Genomic DNA, 18907 nt, shown 5'->3' with positions numbered 1-18907 from the left:
ATAATTAATAAAATTATATACTATTAAGCAACAAGGACAGCATATTAATCTGTAGTACAAAGGCCATCATACTCCAGAAGAGTAACTTCAAGAGACTGAATCCCATCTAACTTTCTAAACTGCTTTTAAATATTTGCCAAATAACTACTAAGTACTTAAAAAAAAAAAAAGTTAATGTAAAATGTGAAGAATATCAAAAGCCAATTAAAATATAAAATATTTATGAGTCCATTGTATTTGTAGATAATGTGGGTCAAAAGACATTTTGAGCTAACCCAAGAGAACACTGTTTTCTTTTTCATCACACACGTTCCAACCAAGCATTCCATTTCCTTACAAACAAAACTATGGATGGAAAATGTCAGGTTAAAACATACAGAAAAGCAAAGAGAAGCAGCAGAGGTTGAGGAGATAGATGGCTCAGTGGCTAAATAAGCATCAGAATGGACTGGATTTGTATACACAGAAAACATACAAATGCAAGATGGACAAGGTAGCCAGGGTGACTCTAGCCTCAGACACAGACACAGACACAGACACAGACACACACACACACACACACACACACACACACACACACGAGAACGTAAACATGCACATGTAGGTCACATACACACAAAAGTTGGAAAAGAAAGAAGACATGTAGGAGACAGAGGAGAAGGGTGAAAAAAGACAGGAAAAGGTGGAAGGGTACACACTCTTGGGATCAAGAATGAAAAACCCAACAGAAAGTGGTGGCTCACTTTATACATGGTTCAAAACTTAAGTAAATTCTAACTCTTCTTCCCTCTTCAAAGCCTTTCCACCTGAAATCCACACATGTGCTCACATATCCTCGTAGAACTTCAAATTACCTATGAACAGCAAAGTAATGCATGTGGTCATTTCTATATATTTTGTTTGTTTGTTTTTGTTTTCAAGACAGGATCTCACTATTTAGCCCTAGCCATCCTAGAACTCACTATGTAGACCAAGGAGTCCTTGAACTCACATAGATCTACCTGCCTCTCCCTTCAAAGTGCTGGGAATAAAGGCATGGGCCACTAAACATAGCCAAGACTACAATTTTTAATATATTTGCCAAAATTCTTTGAAGAGGGTAGGTACTTCAGCAACAAATTATATATATATATATATATATATATATATATATATATATATGTTAAATATATGAAAATTACACACACACACACACACACACATTGTAGTCCAACATGTTTTTAAATAGTAGTGCTAGGAGACCTACCTAGTCCAAATAACATTTAAATAATTTAACATCACAAATAACAAAGAAAACACTTGTCCTCTAAATAGGCATCTTTAATGAGATAATACATAATACAGAATGAACAATACACTTCAAGCATCACAAACAGGGATGACTTTATCACCAAAGAAAACATGACATGCTCTAAAAATATTTTTGGTTGTCACAACTTAGCAGGTGCTGTGCTAGGACTGATGGCTACAAATAAAAAGTGCTACAAAATATGCAATGATACACAAGAAAGAATCCAAGGTAGGAAATGTCCATCAGGCCACTGTGAAAAGGATGCAGATAAAAAAAAAATCAACTTAGAACCGGGATTAGGACTTGAGACTTATTACAGCTGGAACTAGGATTAGAACCTGTGACTTGGAACTAGGAACTAGGGACCTGAGACTTTGTACTAGAAACTAGGGACTTGGAAAGAAGAAGAGATACTGAAGAATAAACGGGATTGAATCATACTCTGTCTGGTCTCCATTCTTCGCCTCTGTCCTCACTCTCTTTCTTGCTGAACCCCGACCCAAGGATTGGAGCAGCTTCGGGCAGTTCGAGCTCTAACAATTTAGCCCCCAAGGCTTTTGGCAGTGCAGGTTCCAACACTGATATAGCGGTACTCGAAATTTTGGCTCCCAAGCATGGGGCAGCTCGGGCAGCAACATTTTTGGCGCCCAACATGGGGCAGTGTGGTTCGCAATAGGTAGCAAGCTTGCTGGTATATTATTGCTGGTATAACAGCTTTAATTCCATTAATTGCTAGCACCACTGCTTCTGCAATAGCATTGACACAAGGAGTTAAGACAACTATTTTTGTTAACCATCTAGCAAAAAAAAATGTTGTTAATATATTGAGTATGCAAAAGGATTTATATAGGTATCTGGAACAACGAATGATACTCTATAACCCATTCAAATTATCTGAAGGAGGTTCAGGGTTCAAGAGTTAGAAGCCATCCCAAGTGTCATGACAAATATCATTAGAGTAGTGTTACTTTTGAAATTCACAATGATTGTCATTATAATTAGAATAAAGGTTAAAGATACCTGTAGGGTATTTGGCATAATCCTAACACCCCTCTGGGTGTGTTAACTTTGAACAGTGAGATTATGAATTTAAAGAATCCTGCTCTATTGACCTTTGATGCTGCACATAATACTGATAAAATTATCCATGGCCCGAGCTCAGTATTTCCATTTTGAACAAACCTCAGGAATGGCATATATAGCTTGATCAGGCTAGCCCTTCCTGTCCTGGGAATACTTTTATTCCTACCCATCGTGTTAAAGCTTATCTTTAACAACATCAACATGTTGGCAGCCAAAGTACATGGCTTAAACCTGAAAATGGACCCCCAGACAGAGTTATTAAATTAATAGTCTGGCAAGCAAAGGATGGGTAAGATTCTACACAGAGCCTTACCAACCTAAGACAGAAGTGCATTGCCTTTGATAATACATATTCCATGACAGGTAAGGAAGGCATTCTTTTCAGAACGACCTAAGACAGATGCAGTCTTGTTAATGAAATAAAAAAGGAGGAGAGGTGGAGAGCCTTTGGGGCTGCTTGGTAAGAAACTAACATGGGCCAAGGACAAGGAAGTAGGCTTCAAGCAGGAATCTGACATTAGACTAGAATTACAAAGAAGTAATTTCAGGTAGGAGTCTAAAGTGTAGGCTACAACAAAAAAGTAATCTCAGGAAAAAAATCTAAATATTAGGCCAGAACAAAGAAGTAATTCCAGACAGGAATCTAAATTTTAGGTTAGAACAAGAAATTAGGCTTCAGAAATAAAAATGACTCTGGACAAGGATAGGGAAGTAGGCTCAGATACTTTGGTAATCCTGATAAGCCATTAGAAACAGTGATCATGGGAGTGTCCATGTAATTGGGTTTAATGCCTTGCTTCTTCTTTGACTATTTGTGTTTATTGTATTGCTCGTTCCTCGACTACTTGCATCTATTATATTGCTAGACCCTCAAACTAGAACTGACCTTAATACATGCATGTAATCAAAATAGTATAAAAGCATATAGGAAGAGGGGGTATAGGATAGGAGGTTCTAGGGAGGGGAAATGGGGAAACAGGATGACATCTGTATTGTAAATAAATAAAATATCCAATAAAAAAAAAAGGAGAAGAAAAATCCATTGCAGGTGGTGGCTCAGAAAACAACAATAAACATAAACCCAACTTGCTTCAAAAATAAAGTTGGCAGTTAACACTACAATCAAATATACTTATAAACTCTGAATCTAAAAGCATATTTTCACCCTCAAAGCACATGGATATCCTTAAACTAAAAGTCATGCAATGGATATCAAGAAAAAAATATATAAATAGAAGCTTTTATCAGTCTTACCTAAAGTATGTTTCTCATAATTATATATACACTCAAATATACAAATACACATCTTAAATTTTGTTTTTCTTTTCATTTTCCTAGAAATACTAAAATTCATTTAAGACTCATTCTTATTGCCAAGCTTAGTAACCTCAAGATTTTTTTTTTCTTTACTATAATTAGAACATTACACTTAAGGGTTTTTATTTTTAATGGATATGAATTACCAACACCAGTAGTCTTCTACACTGGAGCCATTACTACCTGACAACAAGCAGTTAATGTCATGTGATGATATCAAAGTCCATATTGTAACTGAATTGGCTGCAGAAACAGATACTTAGAAAGCAGGGAATCTCTAGTCAATTAGATGATTTACATCCAGTGTGACATAAAGCAGATAGGTTCAAGAATATACCAAGTTACTCAAACCAGTAAACATTTAAAACCTATGAATTGTTGATGTGTCCAATTTTCCATTCAATACTTAGGAATCACTTAGTTGATCATAATAACTGAAACCCCAAGTTAAACCCATGCAAAAGTGAAACTGTTAGAACTGTTCTCACAATATCCACTAAAGTAAGTTTTTTATATGTCAGAGAGTGTGCAGTATTTTCACCCAGGCTTCCCTCATGTGAACTACAAGGCAAATAAATAAATAAATTTTATATATATATATATATATATATATATATATATATATACACACACACACACATACATACATACATAAACACATACACACATACACACACATACTTACATCATATGTGTATATATATTTCTGTGGCTATCTTCTCACTTTTGCCAGTCTAATATATAATGATTCTATATATGCAAAACAAAAGAAAGCTCAATAGAGAATGACTGAGAAAGAAAAGAGCAAGACATATTTATTTTTATTTCAATAAACTTGGTGCAAAGAGATAATTATAAATAAATAATTATTCACAATACAAGTTCAGAATGATCGACTAATATCAAATGATTAATAAATAATTTAGTCAAAACAAAAATTTTAAAAGCTCGTTATTTCAATGAGAATATAAGTTCCTTGAAGGGAATGAATGGTTTAAATATTTGTCAAGTAAGAAAGAGTAATAAAACAAAAGTTATTATAAGACTCCAGAGCTTAAGGTTAAAAACAAATTATTTAACAGGTGAAAGCCGATTTGCTTGTTCCCAACCAAACATTTTAATAAAAATATCTTACCCATGTCCTTGTAATCATGAATAATATTATGATACCCAAATTAGAACTCTACTCTAGATATACCACATGTTAGCTTAAACCACATATGCACACAGATTAGCATTATTCCATGAAGGATGCTCATAGCAAAACACTTTTTACAACTGCCTTTGAGAGATAGGGTAAAGCATCAGTCCCCTTTCATCTGGAAAGCAATGGTGGGCAGAACAAATGAGGCCTGAGATGACACTGGCTTCTGTTTCACAAACTGGGTAACACAGAAACAGCTGCACATTTAGCTCTTATCTGAAAATAAATATAGAGTCATTACAAGACTTTATGAGAGAAAAAAAGCAGTTCAGCAATTTAAAGAAAAAGAAAAGCAAACTTAGCATACTTGTAATACTGAACAATTCTATGACTAATACTAAGAATCTAAAGGAGGTTAAATAAAGATGTATTAAGTTGGATATATTTATGAGAATCACAAAGAAAGTAAGTTTACAACCTGCTGCCTGACTAGATCAGAAGAAAATGACAACAGATTAAAATGTGTTTGGTCTTGAGAATACAAATGTTCCCAATTTATCTCATAGATACCTTAGCAGTATGTTTAGTGGACAGAGATAAAGCAACCTTTAAATACATGTAAAGCCACAAAATATAACAATTACTTTTAAAAGTATCTAAAAATCTCTCTCCCTTTGACCAATTAAATTAAAAAAAAAAAAAAAAAAAAAAAAAAAAAAAAAGGCCTTCCTCTCAATCTATCACTAATTACTTCTCCTTTAAAGTAAAAAACTCAGGGTCATTCTTCTGCTCTATCACCTTATTTTAAATTTGGTGTACTTTTGAATTAAATTGCAGCTGTACCTGTGGCTCTCAAACTTTCTTAGTAAAAGAATCCTATTCTTCTCCCTCCAGTGTAAAAAAAATCTTATTATGTAGTCAAAAGTGGGGGGCAGGGGGAGAAAACAAAAAGGTCCTTTGATGGAATCTGAAAGTGAGAGTTCAGAGCCCCTAGTGAGGCATTTCAGACTTCTGTAGTTTATAACTTTTTCAAACAAAATTAGAGGGGAAGTATATATTTCTTTGATTCTGTGAAATAAAATCAACACAACTAATACTAAAATCAAACTACTTATCTCATTAACCAAATGAGACATGCAAGTAGAGCAGACCATACAGTCACTGAAAGCTGAACAGAATATAAGGCTGCTGCTGGCCTAGAAGAAATTTGTCACCAAGATTACTCAGCTAGAAGGTGAAAATTATCTTGGCGAGTCTACTAGCTTAACATTAATTACTCTCTATGCATGGTTTATCATCTAAAGCAGCTTCAGAATTTGATCAACTGCTGGATTAAACAGATTAAAAAGATTACCTATTGCTTTGATCTTTAGAAAGGCTACTGTCCACAAAGAGCTCCCCCCAGGATCATGGAGTAGGAAGTATAGGATTGCTTGTGTCTGGTTGCTTCTACCACAGCCTGCACTCATTACTTCACCCCATTAACATTCCACACTGGGAGTCCTTCACCAGTTTTATGAGGCGAAACCACAAAACATCAGGTTAACAAAATCCTCACAGAGCAATTTCACCTTAAAATACTGCCTGTCAGGGATGTGGTTCCAAGATATTCAATAAATCACTAGGTTCGATAAAACAAGTTACAAATCAAGTAAATTAATATTTTCATCAGAACACAATCAAGATTAATCAAATACAAGCAGATTATTGGAAGTTACTCATTCATGGGCGAAGCAGTGCAAAAGTAAGCTCTCCAGTGTCCCGGAGCTTGGTCCAGCTTTCATTGTGCTTATAGTTCCACTTAAATAACCTTACTATCTATTGCTCATTCTGTCTCCCAGCACACAGAACACAGACCGATGAGAACGTACCCTTACTGCTTCAATTCCTGGTTCTCCCACTTATAGCCACGGTATCTAGTAAACCGTCTTGAAATATGCAAGTCTAAGTCTGTTTTTGTAGTTTATATATATAGTAAATATATATAGTAAATGCCCAAAAAACTTTATTTTCCTTCTAACTTCCCTTATTGAAATAAAAAAATCTTCCCTTAGGTTGTGTTCAGCATGCAGCACATGTGAGGCGCGTCGTGATTTAACCACACTTAGATACTGATGATGGTAATGTGTTACGTACCTAAACTGCATTATTTTGTGCATATAAATGATTCTATATCCCAATTTTCCTGAAAGAAGGCAGAGACTATGGGCGGTCAACTAACTTCTCAAAAGAAACTGGTAGAAGGTCAGTAAGTAGAACTGAAAACCAGATGTAAGAGGACTAGAGCGATGACTCAGTTGTTCAGAGGACCTGCTGCTCTCGCAGAGGATTTGGAACTGTGTCCAGAAGACCTGGAGCTTTTTTTTTTCTAGCCTCTGGGAGTACCCATATGCACATATGTACACAGATACACATAATTTTTTGAAAATCAAATTTAAGGTTGTGAGTCTTCTCTATATTGATTGTTCTTCATTCTATATCCAAAGAATTCTATGTAAAGGATGTACCAATCTCTAGCAAGGTTTTTAGCCAAAAGGGCATTTTCACAATATTAATTTTACCAACCCACAACATTGGGATTTCCCATTCCCTAATGTCTTTCTCTATTTCTTTCCTCAGAGACTTAAATTTTTCATTCTAAGAGTCTGTTACTTCATTGATTACATTTATTCCTAAATATTTTATTTTCTTTAAGGCATTATTTTTGTGAATGGGAGTCTATCATGACCTTCTTCCTCTGCATATTTGTTGTGGATATATAGAAACACTTCATTTATGCAAGTTGACTCTGTATCCTCCACAGTGAATGTGTTTGTAATTTAAAACGGTTTTCTGATAGAACTTTAAGGAGGACTAATGTCCAGTCTCATGTCATTAGACTCCTTATTGTCCCACCTAATGCTCAGTGGGACAGTGGAGCTCTTGTCTCCTTTCTGATGGCAGAGGACTGTTTCAAGGGTTACTCCATCTAGGACGATGCTGGCTGTGTGTTTCTCACATACATCTTCTATATATTCAGCTATATTCTCTCTAGTCCTCTAATGAAGGTATGCTGGATTCTGTCAAAGGCTTTTGCTGCATCTATTGAGATGATCATGTAATTTCTATCTTTAAGGCTACTCATGTGGTTGGCTCCGAGATGTTGAACTGGATAGGTGATACTGAGAATATGAGGTGTCAACAAAGGATAGTAAAGATATCCTCAAAGACAAGTATACGTGTACAGTTTTCTTTATAATGACTTCAATATTTACACTCTAGCTCTTTTTTCTTTTTACATCTAAACAAAAGTGGGTTTAAACTCACTCTGTCTTATAATTTCTATTGCTGCAATCAAACACCATGAACAAAAATCAAGCTGGGAAGGGAAGGATTTCTAAAACCCAAGACCAACAGCTAGGAATGGCACCATCCACAATGAACTAGGACCACAATACTCATCACAAAGTTAAAAAAAAAAAAAAAAAAAAAAAAAAAAAAAAAAAAAAAAAACCCACCCTTATAACCATGTCTTACGGAGACAGTTTCTCAACTGAGGCTCCCTCCTCTCTGATGATTCTAGCCTGTGTCAAGTTAAAAAAAAACTAGCCAGTATATATTCTTAATAAATTCAGAAATGTTGAGAAATTTACCCAGTAGAAGTATTGAAATCATTTAGGATTTGAAGACAATATATTCATCATTTCATATAATCCTACATTTCTTTATGACACACATAAACAGGCAAAATATGTAACTGTAGTAACTGTCTCAATACAATACACAAGGGCAAAGTGAATTATCTGACCTAGCCACTTGTGTACTCTTCCAACCAAACTTAAATATTATCTTGATATATTTACTGTCTCATCACCTTAGATGGCTACTACTTCAAATAAAATTTATTTCAAGATAAAAAAGGACAGTAAAAAAAATACATTTTACAGAAAAAGCCACTGTATCATGGTATCCCTGTGGCAGTAACTAGGCAATTCAAATGCATGTAAACCACTCCAATACAGGTAACTCTTGTCAGGAAGACTCTCACATTTGTTATCTCAATGGTAGGACACTTCCTTACATCGCACTCAAGTTCCTTACTCTGTAATGTGTTCACTCCTCTCTTTGTCCTAAAAGGACTGTCCAATGCAGGAAACACACAGTGAGGTGGTGCTATACTTCCAGAATGTATCCAGTTCCCCATTCCTTACAGGACTTCTTAGCAGGTATCCAATGAACACAGGTTCATAAAGCAGTTGGTTTCACAGCGCATGCTGTCTACAAGTTCACTCGGGAACTGACTCACCCAACATAAGAAAGAGCTTAGTGATATATTTATTCTACTCTCTATTTTACTATTAACTCTTGGGGTTGTAATATTATTTATTTCTCATGCTTTTGTATACTTATAAATCATATTTTGCTCATATTCGCCTGCCCATTACCTTCTATATTTGGCGACTCTGCCTCTGTTTGTCCCACCTTTCCACCATGGTAAGGTACATACTATTTTCTTGTCTGATGAAGTACTCCACCAAGAAAATATTATTGTAATTATATATGCACCATACATATTTGCATATATATGGTAAAGTAAATTTCATTTAATAAAACAGTACTAAACATGGTAGAGTCTTTAACCGATCTACAAACTTAAATATATACCTCTGAAGTAAAAAAAAAAAAAAAAATTAAGAGAATAATATATACAGGCAATAAATTCAGACAGACATACAATGGCCTAAGTTTCAAATCTTAGTTAACAAAACCAAAGTCAAGCTTTGAAATAGAGTACTGTAAATTATACTTGTTCAAGGGTCTCTGGGATTTACTCACACATAAAAAGATGTGTCTTGGAAAATATGTATGTCTAGGAATCAAGTGACTGCTACTAACTTGTAAATATTTCACTTGCTTTCAGCATCACTATTTTTATACCAAAAGTTTTTAGAAACAAGGAGAACAATTTTTGCCTCACTAAAAATCATTATCAATAGTGAATGGGTCTTAGGAGCTCCCACTTCAGATATTATACTAAGATAATACTACTCTTACAGTATATGGTATAAATTCTCTGTCTAAAGTTAATTCATACCAGCTTATAGTCTAAACACACTAAAAATAAAGTAAAAATGTTATGTGAATCAGGCAGTTTATGTGAGGGGAGTTTCAGCCCATGATGCTGCACTGAAGAATAGATTTAAACTGTCAACCTGACATGACTTAGAATTGCCTGGGAGGAGAACTTTAATAAGGGACTGTATTCATGAGGTTGGCCTCCAGCCATGTCTCTAAGGGACTGTCCAAACTGCCTTAATGGATGTGAAGAGTTATTCTGAATGTGAGTGGCACCTATGAGATGCTAACAGAGAAAGGACATGGAGAAACACTTGATTTTTTTTCACCCAGCTTTGACTTGCACTATCACCTACCCTGTTGCTACTGATATTAATGATATTAATGCGAACTTCTTCAGGCTTCCAATGTCAATTAAAAACCTTGCTGACTCCTGTGGATGCTAAAACTAGCTTTTGGGCTTCCAACATAGACTGAAGACCAGGGTTCTCTGAAAATTGTAAAGGCTTTTGGTAGCAGACAGATAGAACTGCTGAGGTACCTACCTTAATGCACTGTTGAACTCCGAGGTTTGCCCTCTCCTTTGTAAGAAAGCCACTAAGTACTCCAACTGTATCATGTAAACCAATCTAATAATCTCCCTTTAATGTGTGTTCGATCTATCACTTCTGTTACTCTGGAAAATTCTAAGACAGCTACTCAATAACTAACAGCAGCAAATAAAAGAAAGGTAGACATTTTCAAAATCCCTCTTTGCATGCATGCACGCACACACACACACACACACACACACACACACACACCCCTATATGTTGGCAAAATTACACACATGCACAGGCTAGAAAGCCTGAGAATAGTAATTTCTAAAAATGTTTAAAGTGGTCAAACTAACAGGTAACATCTTGAAATCTCATTTAAAGAGGAGGCTTAAAGCTTACTTATATCAAAGCCTCTAACATCAAATAAATATGTATTACTTTATATGGGTAGAGCTATGTGCTGAAAAATTCAGAATACACATAAAAAACACTGAGTAGTTATTGTTACACTTTATTAAGAGATTAATGATGACAGGTAAATTTGAAGTGGACTTTAATGTTAACCAGACTCAGAATCACAATTCTGTCAGTACCTCATCCATTAATATACCTTTGATAGATTCAAAGAAGTGTACTTTTACTCACATACTAATTGAATTGAGTTAATTAACTGCAGCCTAACCAGAAAGTTCAAACAGACCTCACACAGCATTCAAAGCACAGCTTCAAATCTAACCTTCCCTCCCTTTCTTTAAACTGGCCCTGAGGATGAAGTCAATAAATTGCCAATTAATAACATACTTGCTTTGATGATTCTTCAGTAACTTACTATCATCCCACTTCATAAGTTTTTTGGTAAAACTTCTGGAATTTTAAGTAAGACACTGCTTCCATGGGAAAACTCTTAGAGTTCTCTGCTGCCAATAAGACAGACTGGCTGGTAATCCTCCCACACCACACTGCACAGGGAGAGGCACCCAACCAGTCAAAGTTTAATCTGTTCCGCCAACGGCACAGAAAACTACTCTACTTCTTCACTAAATAAATCTGAACATTAGTCTCTCCCACGTTACTGAGATAAAGATTGATCTAGGTTATTCAGAAACAAAAGCACATGGCCCCGAATTTCAGCAGTAAACATAGCTATATTTAACCCCAGAGCCGCGACTCCTGTGTGGTGATGATCAGCTCCAACTGGCACTCCCTTTAAGCTATGTCAGGTCCATTCTCTTCTGGCAGAAAGACACTGGCACACACAGTGAGGCCATGCAACTTCTAGCCCATCTGTCAGCCCATACAGTTTACCTCCTATCCTCATCTATACCTACTTACAGACTCTTAGCCTCCCAGGGAAAAGTCTAACTTAGTATTTCATCTGGCACATATAGTCCCCTGGCTTCTTAGCCTATAGATCATGGATCTCTTTCCACATCTCTCAATTTGCTACAAGAATTAGTCCTCCTAACCAGATGTCCTGAAATTACCTCAGTGAATCAACTTCACACTTAGGCAAAAACTGTGCAAAGACGTAAGGGTCAAGCTTAATGCTGTTTTTCATCTAATTTAACAAAAATGATACTATCCTTACAATAAATAACTAAGAATGAAAAAGAGAGCTATTGCCAGCACACACATACTGTGAGTGAAAAGCAGCCAATGCTTCTGTCAGAGTAAAACTAACAAGGAAGCAAACAAGACCAAATACTAAGGCCGAAGTAGTGACCTGAGAAAGGAGGAGGACACTAGCCTATTGGCTAAGGCTAAAGACTCAGGGAAGCACTGGTTATCAGACCATTTTCATATTTTTGCTTCAAGTTGCTTCTTATTATTTCTCATGATAAATTGGTTTGTTCACATAACTGTCACAAAAAATAAATTTTTGTATAAGACTGTTTATCCAACATACTGCCGCCAGGAGGATAACTAAGGGTCTCACTGTGCCAGGAAGGCCTGAAACTTCCGGAGGCTGCACTCAACCTCCTGTTCATGCTTCCTCCACTTGAAGTCTATGATTACAGGCATGATCCACGATGTCTCACCTGACCAAAACATGTTCACTGAACACCAACCACATATCTAAATGTAAACATTAACCTTCCCAGATAAGAAGCAGACCCCAAATTTAAACTGCTCATAAATTAGTTGGAAACAAAGATAAAACTAATCATGTTTGGAAGGTACCTTAATAAAAATATTCATAAACAGCTTCTGAATGTAGAAAAGAACAAGTAAAGGGGGTTCTTACCTGTTTGGAGAGACAATTCATGAGTGAATTCTGAATGAGAATGTTTGAGATGAATGGAATGGCAGAGACAAAGACAGAGGAAGCAGTGTAAGCCCATGACACACGCTGATGGACAGATGAGAGGAACAGCGTGCCCTGGGACAGCCAAACTCCACAGTTGGGAGAGCGGTGCACAGAAGAGCACAGAGCTGCCCTACTAACAACTCAGATTTAATCAGAATGCAATAAAAGAAGTCTTAAAGACATTTTAAAGGAAAGAGACAGGATCAGAGTTTACCTTCTAGAGTAGGTTTACAGTAAAGTCTATGACTTTCTTGACCAGAGAGAGAAGCTAAGAATGAGAGAAAGAAAAACCTGAGAAGAAGCACTAAGTACATGGCTACAGTGATTGCACTGAAACTGACCCAGGCACTGTACAAGCCAAGGTAAAGGCACGAACTAAAATAAGGATATTGACTTTTACATGTTGTGCCAGGAGTATCCAACACAACTATTCCAGACATAACCAAATCTTCATCTGCAGAACAGAAGAAATAAAACTCAGAGTTACAAATGTTAGGGAATGGTACAAATTGGAGAAATTTATTTTTACAGAACTAAAATCATTCAAAGGCATGTATTTAGCATTGGTTTCTTTCAGCCTTTAGATTCAATATATTTTCAATAACATTGGTTTTCATGCAAAGCAATCATTTTTTTGTACAGAAAATATGAAATTTTCAGCCTTTATAATCAAGATTCCCCCCCACAAAGAGATGTTCTCTGGTAAGGTGGTAGTTTTGATGATTTTATTTGTGTTGGGGAGGGCACATGCTGACATCCTGAAATAATCAAATGTAATTCTAAATATTTTACTCACATGAATCTTCTTGACAACCTGCTAAAATATCTACTGTTAATTTCCCCCATCATAGCAATAAGAATGAAAAATTAAGGAGTCAGAAACCTTTCTAGGATCACAAAGCCTATAAGGAACCAGTCTACTGAGTAAGCTCCAACTTCAAGCCTCTACGCTATGTTTACAGATGCCTTTACTCTGATGAATAAGTAGTATGTAACTACTAGAATTGAATCTTAAGCTGTAGAGAGCTCTACATAGAAATGCATAGTCATGAACTATGGAGAAGCATATCACTCCAGTGAGACCATCTACAACATACCTTACTTCTTGGACACTGAGCAGATTGACTCCTATGAAATCCCAAGAAAGAACTCATTCTAACAAAAGATTCCAATATTTGCATCACTATCTTGTTAACACTAGATATTAAATTGTGTACACTAAGCTTAGTACTCACCAGTCTAAACCTGAAGCAGACTTCCATTTACTTCCTTTAAAAATATTACTGCATTTTCATCATTTAAACAAGGCCTTTTGATTAATTCCAGTTCTCAATGCATATACTCTCATCTCTTACTCCCTGCTGCCAACTACGTTCCTATTCTTAACCATTTTCTGTAACTTTCATTCATTTATGTTTATAAGATTCCACATAAAAAACGTAAGGTCTTTCTCAGTCTAGCTAAATTACACAAACATATATCAAAACTAAGCAATTAGTTAACAAAATTAACTAATTATCACATGTTAACCACAAACCTGTGCATGCATGTGTGTTGAGTCCATAAGTCGATATCAGATGTCACCCTCCACTTCACCTACCATATTTTTAAGACAAGATCACTGGCTGAACATGAATCTTATTATTTCAGCTACACAGGCAGCCACTGCAATCCTGACCCTGCCTTCCCAGACTGTGACTAGAGGTGTGTATCTCTGCTCCGATTTTCATGTAGGTACTGGAAAATCCAAGCTCAGGCCCTCAAGCTTGCACAGCAACAACTTCACCCACTGACCCATTTCCTCAGTCTTATAAACTTCTAAAAGGTAAAATGGGGTAAGATGGAGTGGGCGGAACCAAACCTTACTATAATAAAGCCAAGTAACCTAAGTATAAATTCACATTAAACAAGGAATCTAATATTCCTTGTAACAAAAGGAATGTCTGCCAAAAACATTGCCATACATAACTTTACCTAAGCCATGAAATAAGTTAGATAACATTATATTTTATATTTTTTCCTAATATATATATATATTGAATATTTTATTTACATTTCAGATATTATCCCTTTACCCCATCTGCCCCCAGACCAGAAACCCCCTATTCTATCCCTCCTCCTCCTGCTTCTATGAGGATATCCCCCTCAACCCTCCCACTACAACCTCCCCACTCTCGAATTCCCCCACACTGGGTGTCCAGCCTTTGTGGGACCAAAAATCTCCTCTCCTACCTATGCCTGACAAGGCCATCCTCCCCTACATATACAGCTGGAGCCATGGTCCCTCCCTGTGTGCTCCCAGGCTGGTGGTTTAGACCCTGGAAGCTCTGGTTGTTGGTATTGTTGCTCTCCTCATGGGGCCAAAAGCCCTTTCAGCTCCTTCTATCTTCTAACTCCTCCATTGGGAACCCCATGATCAGATCAATGGTTAGCTGTGAGCATCCGCCTCTGTATATGCCAGGCTCTGGCAGACATCTAAGAAGACAGCTATATCAAGCTCCTGTCAGCATGCACTTCCTGGTATCCACATCAGCGCCTACCTTTGGTGACTGCACATGGGATGGATACCTAGTTTGAACAGTCTCCAGACGGCCCCTCCTTAAGCTTATTTTTAATTATTCGTATGCAGGTATCCCAGTGTGAATGAGTGCACACACATGCAGAGCCCATGAAGGCCAGAATTGGTGATTAAAACTCTTAGACTGGAGTTCCGACAGCTGTGAGTTACCTGATAGCTGAGGATGGAACTACAATCTCTAACAGCACAGTGTGTGCTCTAACAACTAAGCAACTTTAGCAACTTTTTAAAAAAAGTAAACCATGGCCATGATCACATTTTTAAATGGTAGAACAGAGAATTGAATCTATTATCTGTCATACACCAAAGGCTGTGTGGCTGACCACAGCAACTAATCATTCCTTCTGCAAAGAAGGGAGGGAGGGAGGGGAAAAAAGACCTTCATAAGTCAGTTTGTTTTATAAACATTACAGACAAGAAAATGAGAGTTGAAAAACTTGTACAAGACCCGAAGTCACAAAAGTTCATGCAAACAGATTAACCCTGGAAAAAGTCTTGCAAGATTCCAAAGATAAAACCATTTCTCTCTCTCTCTCTCTCTCTCTCTCTCTCTCTCTCTCTCTCTCTCTCTCAGATTTATTTATTTCATGTATGTGAGCACACTATCGCTGTCTTCAGACACCTTGTCTTAAAGGGCATCAGATCCCATTACAGATGGTTGTGAGCCACCATGTGGTTGCTGGGAACTGAACTCAGGACCTCTGGAAGAGCAGTCACTGCGCTTAACCACTGAACCATCTTACCAGCCAGAAACCATTTCTCAATGGTCCTAGTACAAAAACACTGAAGAAGTGACTTGCAAAATAATTTTGATAGTACTTTCTTTGTAACTATTTATATGACAACTTGAAATTTTCCAAATTGAAAGGAAAAAAAATCCCTATCAAAATATTGTATATTAGTTCTAATAAAGAAAAGACAGATTCACTGTAATTCTCTGACAACATAAAATACTTAAAATAAAATTTGTAGTGTTTTCTGAAAATTAAACTGTTCTGGCCTCCATCAACAGGACATCAGTTACACTATTTTTAATATGATTTTGTGACAGACTGCTAATATGCCATAAGAAATGTGCCTGAGAAGACTCTCACTACCAGCAGAGAATGATGGCCATTTTTTTTTTACAATGAGTTTAAAATAAAAATGGGACAAGAGGAACAGAAAGCACGCCCCAAAATCACTTAGGTACAATATATCAACAATTATATAAAGTATTACCACCAAAATATTAACACTAGCTAGTCTCCAGGCTGAAGACCAAAAAAGTATGGTTATTTCTTCATGTTTTTCTTTCCAATTGAGTTGTCACATGAACCATTTTTCATACACTTAAGAAGGAAAGACTAAATCAGAAGTGACTTTATATACCATTCAATATGAAGAGGAATAACTACTACTACCCACCTAATCCATAAAACAATTTTCATAAAATTATAATTTTTTTAAATCAATGCCTGGAAAGTTTCCTGATTTTCCTTCAAAATGTATGAGCGACTAGTGTAGAGTGTGCATTTCAGCTTCCCAAGACACTAGTATTCAAGAGTACAAAGTCCACTAGCTGGTAAAAACTACCCTACACACAGAAAGGAACTACCTACAAATACCTATCAAGGTAAACAGGTACAACCAGTTTGTAATCCCCCCAGCAATTTGTTTGCAAAAAGATCAAAATAAAAGTCCAAAATTTTATATCAATAAGAATAAGTCCTACTTTGATTTTGAATTTTTAATAATTACAAAGCTCCCCAAATTTCACATTGCTTTAGAGATGTAATTCCCACAATTATAAAAGATGAGTTTGCAAGGATGTCCCTACACTGCTCACACATAAGATAGTCCAGTGATGTTACTGTTAGTCACAGTAATCCCTTTATGCTGCCATGATAAAACACCTACACTGGCTCATGTATACATACTAGACACTTATTCCTCATAGATGACACACTGGGAAGTCTGAGAATAAAGTGACTGCAGGGTCCAGTCTCTGCTTCCAACTCTGAACTCTGAAGTCTGCCCGCTGAACTCTGTTGAGATTTATGAAGAAGCACTATGGAGGCCCATCTCTGTATGATGCTTTTGCTACGTACCATTGTATTTATAAAATTTAATTAGTATGACATTACCACAATGTATTTAATCATATAAGCAAGTTAAGTTTCTTTCCTAGATGAAAAGAAAAAAATTTGAGACATACACATGATAGAGTGATACTCTTCCATTAAAAAAATATAACCCTACGTATTCTGTACTTCTTTTGGCTAATATCCACTTATCAGTGAGTACATACCATGCATGTCCTTTTGGGTTTGTGTTATCTCAACTCAGTTTTGATATTTTCTAGTTTCATCCATGTGCCTGCAAAACTCATGATGTCTTCATTCTTAGCAGCTGAATGGGGTTCCACTGTGTAAATGAACCACTTTTTCTGTATCCCTTCTTCAATCGAGAGTTATCTGGGTTCTTTCCATGTTCTGACTATTACAAATAAGGTTGCTATGAACAAAGTGGACCACGTGTCCTTGTGGTCTGGTTGGGCATCTTTTGGATATATACCCAAGAGTGATATAGCTGAGTCTTATAAATTATTTCCTATTTTCTGAGAAACTACCAAATTGATTTCCAGAGTGGTTGTACCAGTTTGCAATCCCACCAGCAATAAAAGAGTGTTCCTCTTTCTCCACATCCTAACCAACATCTACTGTCACTTGAGTTTTTGATCTTAGCCATTCTGATTGGTATAAGGTGGAATCTCAGGGCTGTTTTGATTGGCATTTTCCTGATGACTAACAACTTTGAGCATTTCTTCAAGTGCTTCTTGCCCACTTGAGACTCTTCTGCTGTGAAATCTCTGTTTAGCTCTGTACCCCAGTTTTTTCATTGAGTTATTTGGGTTTTAGGAGCTTAACTTCTTGAGTTCTTTATATATTTTTGGATATTAGCACTCTATCAGATATAAGGTTAGTGAGGATTTTTTTTTTCCCAATCTGTAGGTTCCCGATTTATCCCATTAACAGTGTCCTTTTCCTTAGAGAAGCTTTTCAGTTTCCTGGGATCCTATTTATCAATTGTTGTACTTAGAATATGAGCCATTAGTGTCCTCTGTTCAGGGAATTTCCCCCATGCCAATGAGTTCAAGGCTCTTTCCCACTTTCTCTCCTATTAGATTTAGTGTATATGGTTTTATGTTGAGGCCCTTGATCAATTTGGACTTGAGCTTTGTGCAAGGTGAGGATTACAGATCTATTTTCATTCTTCCGGCATACGGACTGCCAGTGAGACCAGCAGCATTTCCTGAAGATGTTTTCTTTTCCACTGCATTTTTTGGCTTCTACGTCAAAGATCAAGGTGTATCGGTTTATTTCTGAGTCTTTGATTCTATTCCATTGATCAATCTGCCTATCTATAAACCAATATCATACAATCTTTTTCACTATTGGTTTGTAGTACTGCCTGAGTTCAGGGATGGTGACTTCCCCATTAGATCTTTTATTGTTGAGAATTATTTTCGCTATCCTGGATTTTTGGTTTTCCATATGAAGTTGAGAATTGCTCTTTTCATGTCTGTGAAGAATAGTGTTGGAATTTTGAT

The 18907-nt window shown here is 36.5% G+C and overlaps 1 protein-coding gene across 6 annotated transcripts in view; it reads right to left on the bottom strand.

Moving 5' to 3' along the window:
- Positions 1-18907, bottom strand: part of Vps13b (vacuolar protein sorting 13 homolog B) — a 567993-nt gene that overhangs the window by 362388 nt on the left and 186698 nt on the right. The window contains exon 20 of one of the 6 annotated variants that reach the window (XM_076911261.1): positions 4673-5111. The exons of the other annotated variants lie outside the window; for them this stretch is intronic. Within the exon in view, the coding sequence (XP_076767376.1) occupies positions 5101-5111 (11 nt within the window). The 3' untranslated portion in view covers positions 4673-5100. Of the gene's footprint in view, positions 1-4672; positions 5112-18907 lie in introns of those variants that run through there. 6 annotated transcript variants of the gene reach the window in all.

The sequence above is a fragment of the Arvicanthis niloticus genome, chromosome 13 (genome assembly GCF_011762505.2).
Source record: "Arvicanthis niloticus isolate mArvNil1 chromosome 13, mArvNil1.pat.X, whole genome shotgun sequence".
In the NCBI taxonomy this organism is placed as follows: Eukaryota; Metazoa; Chordata; class Mammalia; order Rodentia; family Muridae; genus Arvicanthis; species Arvicanthis niloticus.
This window is presented reverse-complemented; position numbering and strand designations above follow the sequence as displayed.